We start from the raw sequence: 16,340 nt of genomic DNA on the forward strand, positions 1-16,340 counted from the left end.
GGGACTCGATCCCGGGACTCCAGGATCATGACCTGAGCCGAAGGCAGTCGCTTAACCAACTGAGCCACCCAGGCGCCCGCCCTCATAATCTTAATGAAGAATCCAAACCATAATCATCAATAATAAAACTACTTCAAGTTTTATCAACTAACATGCTCTACTCAGTTTGAAAAGGGATAAGAAAACTTCTGAACAAATAAACTCTGGTCCCTTATTATTAATTCTCAGCTTTTCCTCCCCTGGTTCACACTGAGTTCCTCCCTGTGGGCTCAAATGCCTTCCCAGATGTTGGTGCTCTGGTTGATCCCACAGGAGGTCTCCTGTCTTATCTATTCAAAGTTCAGCGTCAGATCAATTCCAGGATTGGTTTTAGTTTACCTTTCTGACCCTTGAAATTCTTTTTCTCCAAAAGCTGCAGGAAATTGACAAAGAGAGGCGTGACTTGTACCTTACTCTATCTCAGAAACAAATCGTTTTAAAGTCTCAATTTCCTCTTCTTACACTACCATCAAGAATGAATAAAGCGGGCGCCTGGGTGGCTCAGTTGGTTAAGCGACTGCCTTCGGCTCAGGTCATGATCCTGGAGTCCCAGGATCGAGTCCCGCATCGGGCTCCTTGCTCAGCAGGGAATCTGCTTCTCCCTCTGACCCTCCCCCCTCTCATGCTCTCTCTCTCTATCTCATTCTCTCTCAAATAAAATCTTTAAAAAAAAAAAAAAAAGAATGAATAAAGCAATTTTACTTGTTTTAAGCCCTTCCCATGAGCTACTTTAAGCGAAACTGTTGATTAGGAATTACCTGATTCTCCTCTAAAGGCTACTTGCTACCACTTACGAAAGTCACTCACAGATCACCTCAAAAACAAAGTTTTCCAAGAATTGTCCTTAAAGAACCTGCCTCCTATACACTGAACAACACTGTCTGAATAAAATTTTAACTTTTTTGTCAGGATCATAAAAACTTTCCAAATAGCCTGATTGTGCATGCAGATGTATGCCCCCATTTGCCTCAGATTTTTTGTTTTTGAAGAAATGAAATAGAGATGATTTTAAAGCAACTTCCCAATTCCATTTGTTTCTCTGTCTTGAGAAAGGCAAACATCATCCTTCATTTTGGGTATATTGATCCCGTGCATACTTTTATAAATACCATGCAAATAATGTTTCCATAAGCAATATCTAATGTTATTTGATCTACTTTTTTAACTTCATATAAACGGCAACATTCTCCTCATTTCATTCTGTATCCCGCTTTTTTCACTCAAATTTTATGTCTACCCATTTGGAAATACGTAGATGTAGTATATTTATTTTAAATATAGGGCGATAGTTTCCATTGTATGAATACAGACCATACCTCATTATCCATTTTCCTATTCATGGACACTTCAGATTTTCCGTTTTGCTTATTTATTTCGCTATTACAATCAGTGGCGCCATGGACATTCTTGGACATGAGTATAGCCAGGCTGCAAGGTTATGCGTGTCTTCAGCCTCCTGAGATACAATCCATCTGCACTCCAGTGTCGTGTCAGCTGACCTAGAACAGGATGTGAGCTCAGAGCTTTCTTAAGATAAAAACAACCCCAACCCATCCAGGGCTATGAAATACTCCAGGGCCTTGGGGAATAGGAGTTGTGTTTGCCTAAACAGAATTGCTGTTATAAAGATTAAGAGAAATTCAGGCCAAAATTGAAAGGGAGATGCTATGAATCAAATAACGTGTCCAATAGAGTGAGGTTCGGAATATAGAACAGCAGGGCATTTTAAAACGCAGGAAATGATATAAATCTATGAAGATGACCTAATATAAAGTAAATTGCCTTTTCTTGGCAAAATACTTCAATGCCAAAAAAAAAAAAATCAATTGAAATAATTCAGATACTGCAGTCTCCCATAAAACAGCAAATCTGTCAAACTTCCTTGAACGCCAACAGCAGGTTCCACTCGGAATAAACATCACCTATAGAAGATTCCTGGTGACTCCTGGAACAAGGCCTTTAAACATCGTCTCTGTGTATACAAATTTATAAAAAAATAAATTTTTTTTCCTGTTTGAATCACCTGTTCGTTTCTTGACTCCTATTTATAGTTGCTGTTATTTTTAAATACTGCTGAAAAAATGATCTCAGATAGGATTTATAAAATCTGGTAGCAGTAGCTGCCCCTTGGGGGACAGGCTGGGGGGGCCTGGGGGACAAGGGTAGGTGGAAGGCAGACTAGACAAGGATTTACCTCATCAGAATTAATTAATAATTTTTAAATAAGGCTAAGACTTCACCTTATCCATCCACAAATAACAACTCTAAGAACATCCCCTCTTGTGCAAAGCCTCCCCTAACTGCTCTAAAATTCAAGAGCCACTCAGGCCCCCAGGATGTAAATCTCTCCTAAAACCCACCTTGGAGATTGTATGTATTAGTCTTCTTGCACACTTCCTCCTTTTGTTTGTTCTTTGAGGGCAGGAACTATGGATTTCACTCAGGATCCACCACCCCAAGTTAGGTGCCTGACATAGCTGGAGCTCAAAAGCCGTTTTTAGAATAAATACAGGGCAGTGTTCTTCATTATACAGTGGTTTTTAAATGACCCAGGGGATGTATTCATTACTTTTGCTTGTCTTATATCTTGGTGCTCTTTAAAAGTTTTGTTTTAGGGGTGCCTGGGTGGCTCAGTCATTGGGCGTCTGCCTTCGGCTCACGTCATGATCCCAGGGTCCTGGGATCGAGCCCCGCATTGGGCTCCCTGCTCAGCAGGAAGCCTGCTTCTCCCTCTCCCACTCCCCCTGCTTGTGTTCCCTCTCTCTCTGTCTCTCTCTCTGTCAAATAAATAAATAAAATCTTAAAAAAAAAAAAAAGTTTTGTTTTAAAAAACAAGCCAAAAAAAAACCCAAAAAAGATATGATACTTAAAACTGTTTAAATGTAAGCCATATGAGGGCAGGAATTTTGTCTGTTTTATTAAAATCTGTATCCCAGGCAATACCTGGGCTAGCACCTAGCACCTGCAGGTGCTCAATAAATGTGCTGAATGAATGAAGTTATGGTTATGAAGTATTCTACACACTGACCAGTAATCCAGTTCCTTTCTCTGTTAAGTTTTATAATTTCTTTTAATTAATCTATTTAAATTGTGGTGAAACATACAGAACACAAAATTCATCATCTTCGCCAGTTTTAAGTGCACAGTTTGGTGGCATTAAGTATATTCACATTGTTGCATAACCATCAAAACATTTCTCCATCACGTGTTTACTTTTTTTTTAAAGATTTATTTGTTTATCGCAGAGAGGGAGAGCGAGACAGAGACAGAGCTGTGGGGGGAGGGGCTGAGGGAGAGGGAGAGAGAATCTCTAGCCGACTCCTGGCTGAGGGTGGAGCCGGGAACACCACCCCACCCCCCCTCACCCCACCCCACATCCATCAATCTCACCACCCTGAGATCAGGACCTGAGCCAAAACCAAGAGTCAGAGGCTTCACTGACTGCACCACCCAGGCGCCCCTAAGTGTTTACATTTTTAACTCCAATCTGCAACGTGGCATTTCAAATCATTAGAGAAGAGGGGAAGTTTTGTTACATGACTGGATGGGGGTAGGAAATGAGCTGCTTTGTTTCCCGCCTCTTCCTCTGGCGTGCTAGCATCCTGGGATGGTCCCTTTCTCTGTCCTTCCTCCCCGGCTTTCTCTTCTCTCCTGGCTCACCTTTTCTCAACCATCTACCTATTATTTATGCTCCATCACCTAAATTTAACTTTCTCATCAAATGTTAGCGTGTCAAAGGGCCTGAAGTTTATATAATCCAAACTCACTATTTTACATATGAGGAAACAACATCCTTTGAAAGAAATGTATGCATTTTCTCAAAAACGGCAGATGTCCAATCCAGATGTTCAAATCAATCTTCTGTTCACTCATCCCCCAGGTCACGCACTCCCTCCTCTCTCTGTGTACTCTTTGGAGTACAAAGTTATAAAAGAATCTGCATCTGAATACATATTTGTGACTTTACCCTCCAATTCCTGGATGTTCACAGGGTCAAACTAGCCCAGAGAGTGTTTAGGATTCTGCCGGAAGACCTAGGATTACCTACTAACAGCAGAGAGGGAAAAAATTATTTTTAACTGACAACCCAAAGTGGAATATACAGAATCGATCCTGTAATTGATCCTTACCAACCCTACAGTGAAAGAATAAATAAACCAACCTTCTGGAACAGAAATATGGCTCCTGACTTTGTTGACTCAGTAAAAAGAACTCACCACCTTCCCGAATTCCCTGACCAGTTGACTCCTGATCCAGCTGACACAAATGTGATCCTCTGAGGAAGAGTCTGATCCAACCACAGAAGACAATGAATTTGTCATTGAGCTAGAGTGTAAGTTCCCTCAGGACAGGAACCATGTGATGCCTCTTTGCTTTCCCCCAGCACCTAGCAGAGCACTGGGCACACAGCAGGTGCTCAAAACACATCACACCAACCCTCTCTCTCTTCCCACCCATGCACTTGCCCACTGAGTCACAGGGCTCCCAACTGTCAATTCTCACTGGTTAGTTGTATTTCAGCATGATGAAGGAGGAGGGTGCAACTGAGTGCATTTGCTTGTACCTTTGGGCAGACACACAACATGCATGCATGGGGACACACGCTATATATCAAGACCATGGGTATTCGTATGTGTTTGCCTGCGAGCAGGTCAAGCCTCCCTATATTTTAAAACCAAGACTAATGGAACCATTTAATTTGGGGCTTACTTGTCCATCTTCTCCTTTGTGCTTCCTAAGAGCAAAGACACCTCATGGCATTCACTCCCTCACACTACGTTCTACACTGATTAGTTCATTAGACATTATTTTTATTCCGATTGGCATAAAGTAGTAGCATTTTTTAGTACCATTATTTTTAAGGTAGTACCGTTATTTTTTTTTGTAGTAAGCTCTATGCCCAATGTGGGGCTGAACTCACAACCCCAAGATCAAGAGCTGCATGCTCTGCTGACTGAGCCAGCCAGACTCCCCTTATTTTTATTTCATATGTATTTATTTATTATCTGTCTCTCGCTCCTGGAATGTAAGCTTCTCCATAATGCCCAGTCCCTAGGCTCTCAATTAATATTTGCGGAATGAATGAGTATGTCCTTCATGGCTCTAACCTCAGCATCTACCATAGTGAACAAAATAGATACTCAGAAATCATATAACAAAGTGTGTATGAGCTTCTGTCGGCGGGTCTCAAAGCAAGGTGCGTGAAACACTTTAAAATGATCTTCCTCCCCAGAGCTAACCTGAAGTCAGTCCTCAAGCAGATCTCCCCTGGGTGAGATTCTAAAATTAACTTCCTATTTCTTTTCCAGTTTGAGGAATCAAGATACCGGCCTCTTCTCCACCCCACCCTTGCCCCAGCAGACTCTATGGTGACAAGAGAGTACAGTGGGTGTCATCAAACCTGGAGCCAGCTTTCCAACCAAGGCCCGGCAGAATGGCTCCCTCGAAGAAGGGTGGCGAGAAGAAGAAGGGCCGTTCTGCCATCAACGAGGTAGTGACCAGAGAATACACCATCAACATTCACAAGCGCATCCATGGAGTGGGTTTCCAGAAGCGTGCCCCTCGGGCACTCAAAGAGATCCAGAAATTTGCCATGAAGGAGATGGGAACTCCAGATGTGCACATTGACACCAGGCTCAACAAAGCTGTCTGGGCCAAAGGAATAAGGAATGTTCCATACCGTATCCGTGTGCGGTTGTCCAGAAAACGTAACGAGGATGAAGATTCACCAAACAAGCTCTACACACTGGTTACCTATGTACCTGTCACCACTTTCAAAAATCTACAGACAGTTAATGTGGATGAGAACTAATCGCTGATTGTCAAATAAAGGTATAAAACTGCAAAAAAAAACCCAAAAAAACAAACAAACAAAAAAACCTGGAACCAGAATTCGAATCCTGGCAGTTTTACTTCCTTATCATGAGACTTGGCAAGTTCATTGACATTTATATGCCTCAGTTTCCTTAACTGTAGAATAGCGAGGAAAAAAATAATAACACCCACCTTGAGTGTTATAATGAAGAATACATTAGCTAATATCTGTAAAACTCTTAGAGGAGTACCTGGCATTTGGCAATTATCATTAATTATCATTAATCCTCCCCGCCCAGTCAACAATGCCAGTTTCTTTTAATGGAGCTGAGAGAGGGAGGGGAAAGAACAGAGAAGCATGTGAGAATTCTGTGAGTCAAAGATGGAAAATGCATAAAATATAGATTTAGTGTAACTGACCATGAACTCACATCTTCTGCCCAAAACATTCAAGTAGCAAAGTTTCTTCAAGGGTAGAACAATATACTTAAATTTAAGCTCAAGTTATCATGTTTAATTAACCTCACCTGAAACGAAGTACATGCTTATTCTCTTTAGAGGCTCTAGGCTCCATGCAGCACCGTCCAATGGAGCTTTCCGTGACGAGAGGAATGTTCTCTCATCTGCACCACCCAAAACGATAGCCACTAGCCACGCATGGCTCTTGAACATTCGCAATGTGGCCAACAGACTAAGGAAATGAATTTTTAATTTCATTGAATACTGGTTATTTTAAATTTAAATAGCCACTTGTGGCTAGTGGCTACCCTACCTGGGATCTGAGTAGGCAAGCCCCTGGCCTTGGCTCTTCCTCGCTCTCCAGCTCCACGCTCTGCTCCTCTCCCTCCCTCCAGCAGTCAACACTCCCGAGGCCAGACTGCTGTTTCACACCTCCCTGGCTATGCAGATGCTGCCCTCTTGGCCTGAACTGCCCTTTCCTTGCCATCCACCTCCCAACCTCATGAAACCTCTGTTCAGATTTCACTTCCTCCGTGCAACTTTCCCTGATTCCCTCCCGGCTTACCTCACCCCACTGCCAACACAATCCATCACTGCCTGATCTGTGCTACTCTGCATCCGTTTCCGCCGCTCTCATCACCCTGTAGTTATCATGTATTCCCTGTGATGCTAACAGACTGGGGAAATTTTAAGGACCAGGTCTTATTCATCGCTGCGTTCTTGTGGTGTGTGCCCATCGCATAATATATGTGCAGTAAATATCTGCTGAGCACATTAGTCATTGCATATAAATATATGCAATGTTTTGTTAAATAAGCCTCAGTGTATTGACAACCACTCCCTGATTATATAGATCAAATTCTCTTATAAGGCCTATTTTCAAATAATAAAAAAGTTCTTAGAGTCTCAGTTGAAGGTCTATTTATTTTAAGCCATATCAACATAACATTTCAGTACAAATTAAAGAATATAAATGCTCCCTGGAACAAAATCCTACCTGTAGCTGCTCCTCCTAAGGGTCTGGAAGTCTCCTGGATTTCAGAAACTGATCCTGTCATTGATCTGTCCCCCCGTGCTTGCAGTGACTTACTAGGGAGACACTGACACAGTTGAAAAGCAAGAAGACAAGAGGACTTGATTATGGACAGAGTCATATGGGAATTCAAGGGTGATCTATCCTTGCTACACCCTCTACGCAATCCTACCTCCAAGAAGGAAATCATCAAAATCTTATCTAATGTGAAAAATACTGACGTGGGTGATACATGTCTGTTCCGTGACATATGTTATCCCCCAAAAAAAGTACTGTTTCCCTTATTCCTTAGCAAAACTTTTTTGCTCAAAAAAATCTTCCTTGTTAAATTATGTAGCAACTGTTGCAATATTAAACTGCCCTGGGAGCCACCCTGGTTCATTTTTTTTTTCATCACAATTCTCTGACTAATCCTTTATTTGGATTCCCACACAAGTGTTCCTACAATTAGAATAAGCTTTTGATGGATACAATTCTGTGAACCTTATTTGTATGAAACATTTCCCAAGGACCAAGCATCTGGTGAATGTATTTTACAAATGATTTTCTTTCCTGCCCTTCAGGAACTTACAGTTCAATAAGACAAATAAATATACAGTGACCAGAAATGCATATTCGTTGGTACAATCATGGCAGTGGGCATTGAAGAAATGGATTTCAGAGAGAACATGCATCCAAAGGACTTCATCTTCAAATCAGATATAGATTTGACTTTTGTTTTCTTATTAATTATGTGGTTTTGTTTTATTTTAAAATGCACAAACAGCACTTTCTACTGTAATGAACATTGATTTAACAAATGATTGAGTTACATGGGGCTGTATGATCATTTAGATAAATCTCTAGTTTTCCCATAATACTGACAGATTTTATACAGTCTTTTCTCTGGTTTCCCTTCCCTTCCCCTCACCCAACACATATCTCCCAGAATTTGAATCTAAGATGCTCCCCCAAAAGACAAAGGACTAACATATCTTCTGAGGCTACTAATGAATACTATGAGGTAAGTATCTTTCCCTAAGTTGCCTGCCTTAAATTTAAATATAGGGATATCAATTTTTTTTTACTTCCTTCCAAAATGTGCCAATCTAGGAAGAACGCTGATTAAGTCTAGAAATTATGTTCTATGTTATTGGAATTGCTTGTGAATTCTACTAATATAAGATGCACTTATTTCCAAAATGTGTCTCTTGTTGCTTAGAAAAGAGAAGATCTAGCTTTCACAGATTATGTTTTGAGGTTAAAAATGAAGATTGTGACCTTAAGTCCCTCAAGATTTGTAAGGCTGGCATGCCATCTATCTCAATAATACCTAACAAGAATGTCAAATGGACAGAAACGGCCCTGGTAAGCGGGTGTTTGCAGCTGACAGTGATTGCTGTATTTTGGGTGATGGGGAACAGCATCTCCATTAGTTCAAGTGAAATACAATGCTCTGCCAACTCTGGGTATCAGTGTATTCAATCCCCCTGCTGTGCAGTGTCCATTTTCTGTTGCTGCAATTAAAAATCAGTCGATACAAAGTCAAAATGTTGTACCCTCTTCCCCTATCCCTTTCCCTGTCACTGTGTTTCCAGCTTCACCGGAAGAACATGTCACTATGGTAACGAAGCTCTCTGGTGCACAGACCAAGTCAACCTTTCTAGCCGGATTGCTAGGCAAAGCAACATGGAATCAAAGCCCTCAATGGAACCACCAGGAGCCATGGATTCCATCCCCCTTTTTCTGAGTGGAGTGAACCAATGCCAGACAGAAGGATACCCAATCCATCGTGCTGCCAGAGACCTTTAAGAAAGGAAATGCAAGAATGTACTTCAGCAAGTCCTACCACTGTTTTTCAGTGTTATTAACATGAATTCTTCCTCATGTTTCAGCTAACTTCCTACCATTTCAATTTTAATGAAAGCGGAGCACAAAAAAACGACATAACACTTCACGAATCTGAGAATCTGAACGCTGTTACAGTCTACCCATTGTTAAAAAAGATTCTGTTTTCTCTTGCCTTCCTACTTCTAAATCCAAACCAAGTTACTCTCTTCTGGAATTCTCTAATATCCTGCCCATCTTTACAAAGTTGTAGAGCTCCAAATGGGTCACCCTGCTCTAATATGAGCCTAACTCTGAAGCAGTTGTGGTGTTTGTAGTATTAACACACTCATAACCGAATCAGCTAAAATCCCTAATCATTCTACAGAAGCTACAAAACAAACATGAAGATGGATTCTCCTTCTGGACTTCACCTCACCTACATCTGACTAGCCACCTAGACCATACCCACTGCTTGTCATTCTTAAATAACTGACTTTTTTTTTTTCAAATTAACTATTTTTTCTGATCAATTTCAACATTTTTCTGAATGAAAGAACATCAGTTCTCACAAATAATATTTTACAACAGGAGCAAACCTGCATTATAATATTAAGGGACAGTAAGAACTGTTCCATCTGGGCCTCAGAGACTTTGCAGAGAACATCATTTTCACCTTGGCATCACCATTTAATAGTTGAACATGAAACACAGCGGGGCGGGGCGGGGGGGGGACACGACGACAAGACTCAGAAAGTCACACCACATCTTCCAGAATGCAACTACCCTAGAAGAGAACGCATTCCCTTTTTCAGAGCAATATTAATATATATCCAAACAACATTTCAATGGATTAACAGAACAGGGTGGTCCCCAAAGTATAAATCATCCAAGATTTACAAATTGCATCAGATGAACAGACTTTTAAAAATTATGTGATCAACATTAAAGTACCCAAGAAATTTTCATCATTAGCAAATTAAGTCTGTTTTCTGTTTTGGAATACTTCAGGTATTTTTGATATAAAATCTTCAGAACATGGTAATTTTTTTTCCGCTGAAGTGCCCACTTTGGTGTTACCTGAGGAACTACTTTTTATGTGTTTATTAGGCCCTGCTAAATTCGATGCACACAAGTCACTTTTGTCAACCACCTCCCCAAAAGGAGAGATCAAGAATCGTGGTATGATGCTCCTGGTCAACAGGCCTGTCGCTGCAACGGGGCAGGGGCTGTGATTTACTGATGTTTATGTGACCAATGCCTGCACCGTGCTCAGTATAGTCTAGCACTTAGCAAGTGTTTGTGGCGTGAATAAGGTGAATAAGGCCTTCTCGGTGAGATGCTGAATCAGTTCGACATCTAAAACAAAGATTAAAACTAGGAGGCTGTCTGCCTGACACATCATTCTCAAATTTGGGGTTTGCTCTGCGAACAACACAACATGAGAGATTCCCTCCATTTTCAGAGACTGATGAAGCATTAGCCTGGATTAAAAACCCTGGCCCACGATATTCCACGGGAATCCCATCAGACCAACGCAAGACCAGAGGCCGGCCAGAGAGAAGTAAGCCTCCATTACCAGCTACTGGGAGGCAAGTTCTGGCCAGTCCGAGGCTCCGCAGGGCCTGGCCAACCTGACCTCCTGGAAGCAGGAGGCCGGGGAGACTGTGGCCCGGCGAAGGGAGGAGAGGGTGGCCGGGCCTAGAAGGCGCCGGGCTCTCCGCAGCGCCACGCCTCGCGCCTCGCGCTTACCTTTCCGAATGAGGGCTGCGATCTCGGGGTCGAAGCCCTGCCGATGGCACTTCCTCCAGAGGCCCATGTTGGTGGAGTTGTACTGCCGACTGCACTCGTCAACCGGGCTCATGGCGAAGAGCTGCCGGCGGTTCCGGGCCCGGAGGAGTTTGCCCTCCCAGCGGTCCAGGCGCGAGCGGCTCGCCCGGAGCGGCAAGTTGTTGTTGTTGTTGTAAATGAAGCCCGGGTCGACCCGGCGGGTGTTGAAGGCCTTGCACCTGTCCCTGTGCTTCCTGGCGTCCGTCTCGTACCAGTGGTCCGAGCAGATGGCCACGGCCAGCATGCCGAGGGCGCAGAGCGCTAGCGAGAGGCCCGTATAGAGCAGTAACCTTCCGGCAGCCATGCCTCCGCTTGGCGGCTACACCATGGGCATGATCCGCCGCAGCCTCGCCTTCCCTCCGCGCGCCCGGAACAAAGCGGCGGGCGGCCGAGCCAAGGGGGGGAGGGGGACCGGAGGGGGGACTCGCGCGGCGGCTCCCCCTCGCCCCCGCCTGCCAGTGCGCGCGGCCCAGGGACTGCGGGGATGGGGGCGGGCAGCCTAAAAAGTTCTGATCCGGGGAGGCTCGGGCGGGCTCCTGGGCATCCTCCGGGGCAGGTGCAGCCTCGGGCGGCGGCGAGCGGGACAAGACCGCCTCCCGCCCCCTCCCTGCCCCGCAGGAAGCGACTGCCCTGAACCGGCCGCCGCTGCCCTGGGGCCAGAAACTAAACACCAAGTGCCCTCGGCTGCAGTGGGGCTGCCGGGCTTTCTTTGTGCAGGGTAGCGATGGGACCCCTCGCCTGCCTTTTTCTTGGGGTGAGGGGGTGGGGGCTATCACGAGGAGCTGCGCGACGACCGAATGAACTCCGGCACCCGCGATGCGGCCGCCCAGCGAAGGAAACCTCCAGATGCCAGGGCCGGCTGTCCTGAGTCCCGCCTGGGTCTCCCACTCAGCGACTCTCCCCCTTCCGGTCTGCAAGCGAAGAAATGTTCTTCCTCTCTGGGTCGGGTCTTTTTAAAATCTCCGTCCTCTGGTCACCAGCAGGTCCCTTGCTCTGTCTGGCCAGCGCGCTGTTCTCAGAGGCGGGCTCCCCGTGGGCGCACGGTCGCGGCCGACCTTTCCGCGCGGGCTCCCGGGTCGTCTGCGTCTGGCCTCGCCATTCAGGAGGCCCCACGGGCCGACGGCGCGGTCACTCGGACGGCGTTAGGGGACGAGCCTTGGCCGGGACTGAGGACGACTGGGCGGCAGCTGGCGGGCGCGAGGGGCAGGCTGCGCAGAGGAGGGTGCACCCGGCAGGGCGCACGGCGCGGGGCGCGCGGAGCTCGGCTCGCGGTGCCTTCAACACCATGGACAGGTCGCGCGATCGGGGCTCACCGCCAGCTGGGCAGCCAGCCCCCGGAGCGTCATGCCGATCTCCCCAGCGCCCTCTTCTTCCTCAGTATCCACCCGGCAGGTTCCAGACCCGCCTCTCCCGCGACGCCTCTGCCTCACTTCATCTGGCTCCCAAGTAGCCCCGGGAACGTGCTGCCCAGGTGCAAAGAAAATGCTGCAGGCACCGAGGAAAACAGCGGCCCCGGCCCTTCAAAACAATCCGCCCCCTTCTCCCGCCACCCGAGCCCGGCACTGTAGCTGTCTGCTCTGCCCAACTGGAGTCAGCCGCTCTCAGACTGCACCATTTTCTTCGCAGCCCACCCGAGGCGCCGGCTCACTCGGCAGCGTGCAGAGAATCCCGTCCCGGTCTCAACGTCCCACGATCAGGCTCCTGGCGCGCGGTGGCCGCCGAGGTGAATGGGGCGAGGGTGGGGGAGGGAGGCTGGGTCGCTGCCTTCTCCTCTAGCCGCGGCGGCTCCGGGGCCTCGCGGGCGGGGCGGGTGCTGGGGAGCGAGAGCCCCGGCTGCGCCCGGGGTGCTCGGGAAATCGCATCGCCCGGCTGCGAGCGCCGGAGGAAGCCGCTGCCGCGCTCGCTCGCTCGGGCGCCGGGCGCTGCAGCCTTGGCTAAAACCCACAGACGAGAACACGGAGCGCGCAGCCAAAAGCTAGTGATGTCATCCGTGCAACGTGAGCCTCATCTCTTATTTTTCTAGCATCCTTAAAGATAAACTGCACCATTTCCCAGGCACGAAATGTCTAAGCCTTAGTCTTTGACCAGGCAAGTCAATGGTGTCTAGATAGGTATGTGCCCAACCACATCCATATTTATGCACATATACATATATGTAGTATGTAGCATGTTTGTTTACACGCATTATTATAAATTTAGGGATGTTGCCTCCATCTCCTATTTATCTCTTTTCAGTGGTGGAAAATTCCCTCAAATCGACCACAGTTTTTAAAGGCTGCTTATTGCAGAGTCGGCATCCGGAGGGGCTGAGGAAGTTCCCTGCGTCTCCCAGTTTTGGTCGCCGGTATCTTGGATCACATTTGATCTTTGTTTTCCCCTAGAAAGCCACAGGCGCTACTTTGCTAGCTGCAGGCGTTTCCCCCTGGGGCATAGTGCGTCGGTGGGGTTGCCACGGCCAACCCCAGTCTAGCCCCACGCCAGCGCCAGACACCCCGACACACACCCACCTCCACCTGCCTCCACCTCCCTCCCTCCCCAGCAGGAAAGGATTTTTCCAGCAGGAAATTGATTGATCCTTTCAAGGCCAGAGGAAGAGAATGTTAATGGGTGTGTAGGGGGGGGTGCTTAATAGATATTTTGAAAACGCCCGGGGGCTCGCTCTTTGAGAAGGGGAGGTGGGGTTAAATGAAACCCCGACGCGGGATTTGTCCTCAACTGGGTGGCGGCTAGATTTAGGCTCAGCGCGGGCTCTGGGAAGTAGTGAAGGACCCCAGACCTTGAGCGAGTGGGCCGCAAGCGAGCCCCACTTCATCCCAGAAACGCCCCCCTCCCCCCCGCCCCCGGCCCGGCTCACGTGAGACAGCGCCGCAAAGGCTGGGAGCCTCCCTCCCAGGTTGAAAGACCGGGTTTTTCTCTCTAATGCTCGCCCCTCATTTGCACCCGCACTCCAAAACCGGGGGCCCGCACTGCCGGGGAAAGAGCTGCCCCGGGGAAAAAGAGTTTCCGGCACCCTCCTTTGCAAAACGGGCCCTGCGAGCCAGAAAGAGCGCACCTCCACCATATTCTTTTTGTCTTTTTTCATCCTCCCTGCAGTTTGAAAATCGGGAACGAGGCGTTTCAGTGCCATCTAGTGGGGGAGGGGCGAGCCTCGCTTTCCGTCCCTGGATGCGGCAAGGGATTTGCTGAAAGGGATAGCAGAGCCTGAGCATGTCCGCTCGGTTCTTGGGTGCCCAGCTGGTCGAGAGGCTGTGGGTATGTGCCGTTTGCCCCCTCCTGGTCCCCTGGGTCCCCTAGGACGGCGAGGTGGAGCCAAGGGACTTGGCCACAATGCCTTCTCACCTTCCTTTCTACCCTCCGCCCACCAGTACCCTCTCTCCCCCAACCGTGAAAATGTGGAAACACTTTGTACATGCAGACGATGTCTGAAATTTCTGGAGCTATTTTATTCTGTAAAGCCCAGAGCACTTGTAGGCTAACAGGATGTCTGTGTTTGACCCTAGAGAGGAGGCAGAAAGGTGATATGATACCTACAAGGTCACTCGGCAAGTTGGGGCACATCCAGCATTAGAGCCTCACTCTCCTCATTCCCAGCTCTGCCCTCCCCTGAGAACCAGCTGCAAGAGGTGCCTTGGAGACCCCTGGAAGCCCAGGCAGTTATCCATTTGGCAATGAAGGAACCTGTTCATTTTATCCCTATCTGTCCTCCCTCTTCCATTATTCTGTCCCTTTCTTCTTCCTTTTTAACTTTTTCTCCTGGCCTGAGCCTTAGGCCTGCTTCCCAGGATGTGCCTTGCCCCTCCTCCCATGGTGCTCCTCAGCAGTCCTGTAATTACAGGGCCCTGCTGGGGGAAGGGACCTAAATGGCACACTGTCCTCCTCTTTTCTGACCATCATTAAAATTCTGTTCTGAAATTTTTGTCCTTGGTGACATCCCAAAAGCCTTTTAAAGATGTTCATTTGAGGCCTCCTTTGAAATGCAGTTTTCCTGCACAGCCCAACTCCATTTAGGGAGGATCTAGTATTTGGAGCTAAAAAGATGGTGGATTCTTCCTCTAGCCTGTGTAACAAGGGACTTTAGAGTCAACCACACAACAGCGCATGAATCTCTCCTAGAACATTTCCCAAAAAGTAATGGCCAGCTTCTGCTTGCACACTTGCAGTGATAGGGAAATCACTCTCTTGGCAAGCACCCTGTTCCACTGTCAGATGGTGTAAATGGTTAGACAATCCTTCCTGACATTGAGTTTTATCCTAGATCCCTGTAATCCTACCCATTGGCCTTTGAGAAGCCCACAGGTACCTGATTCATCTCCCATGTAATGGTCCTTCTCATACTTCACCTCAGCCATCATGTTCTCCCTAAGCCTTCTTCCTTCCAGGCTAAATACCCCTTGTTTATTTCCTCCTTGAGCTTGCTGCTGCTGGGTTTCTGATTCTTCCTGATTATTAGTGTGTCTTGTATCCAGCAGTGCTCCTTCATCTAACAGCCAAGTCAACCAATAAAGAAAAAAACACCATCACACAGTCAGTCATGTTTTCACATGACCCATGTAAAGTTCTAATAATCCTCACTTTCTCTTCTAGGATCTCTTCTACAACTCATCCCTTCTGAATGCTACCCTAGGATCTTGCCCCAAAATGATATTAAAATCATTGGTTTGCAGTTTCTGAAATCCACATCTTTGAAATTTGGAATTTTATTTGCTCACACACAACCTCCCTCCTTTCTCTAACCAATGTTCACATTCTCCAAGCTTTCTGCAAGGCCAACAACAGATCTGCAGAGATACCATTAAAAGTTCTCTCTGTTTCCTGGGGTGCAGTTCACCCAGAGCAGATAGATGCTTTCCTACAATCTCTTCACCCATTGGGAACTGTCTTCAGTTATTATATTTGTTCTACCCTACCCCCTACCTTTAGTCTGAAATCACTCTCCTTGACATTGTCTATTAGAAGCAAAATAAAAATTGATGAAGTGTGTTTTCTCTTTGCCATCTATCAACATGCCATCATTTGCTCAGAGAAAAGGCCTCCTATATATTCTTATTCCTGTTTTCCTAATTAATGATGCGCAACTGGGACATTGATTGAAACCCAAGAGTTATCTTCTACTTTAGGCCTCCCGACAGTCCCCCAAGTGTGTAATATGCTAGTATTTATGCTTCTTTCTACATCTCATCACAGAGCTGCATTGGTTTGTTAGGGACTTTCCTTCTTTTCTTCCTCATTAGGGTCATTAGAACCTCATTAGGGTCATTAAAGCATTTTCATCTCACCCCTGGGCATCCAACTCCTCTCCTTGCTTTATTTTCTTCTTCTTCTACCACACCATCATGTTAATCTTATATTCTACAGTTAT

The 16,340-nt window shown here is 46.6% G+C and overlaps 1 protein-coding gene and 1 pseudogene across 1 annotated transcript in view; one reads left to right on the forward strand and one right to left on the reverse strand.

Moving 5' to 3' along the window:
- TMEM178B (transmembrane protein 178B) overlaps positions 1-13,090 on the reverse strand; it is a 298,915-nt gene extending 285,825 nt beyond the window's left edge. The window contains exon 1 of the mRNA XM_081799983.1: positions 10,904-13,090. Coding sequence (XP_081656109.1) covers positions 10,904-11,285 — 382 coding nt within the window. The 5' untranslated portion in view covers positions 11,286-13,090. The remainder of the gene's footprint in view (positions 1-10,903) is intronic.
- Positions 5,457-5,879, forward strand: LOC102747956 (large ribosomal subunit protein eL31 pseudogene; annotated as a pseudogene).
- Positions 13,091-16,340: the final 3,250 nt, after the last annotated feature.

Source organism: Leptonychotes weddellii, chromosome 12 (genome assembly GCF_054177405.1).
Source record: "Leptonychotes weddellii isolate Sample4059 chromosome 12, ASM5417740v2, whole genome shotgun sequence".
In the NCBI taxonomy this organism is placed as follows: Eukaryota; Metazoa; Chordata; class Mammalia; order Carnivora; family Phocidae; genus Leptonychotes; species Leptonychotes weddellii.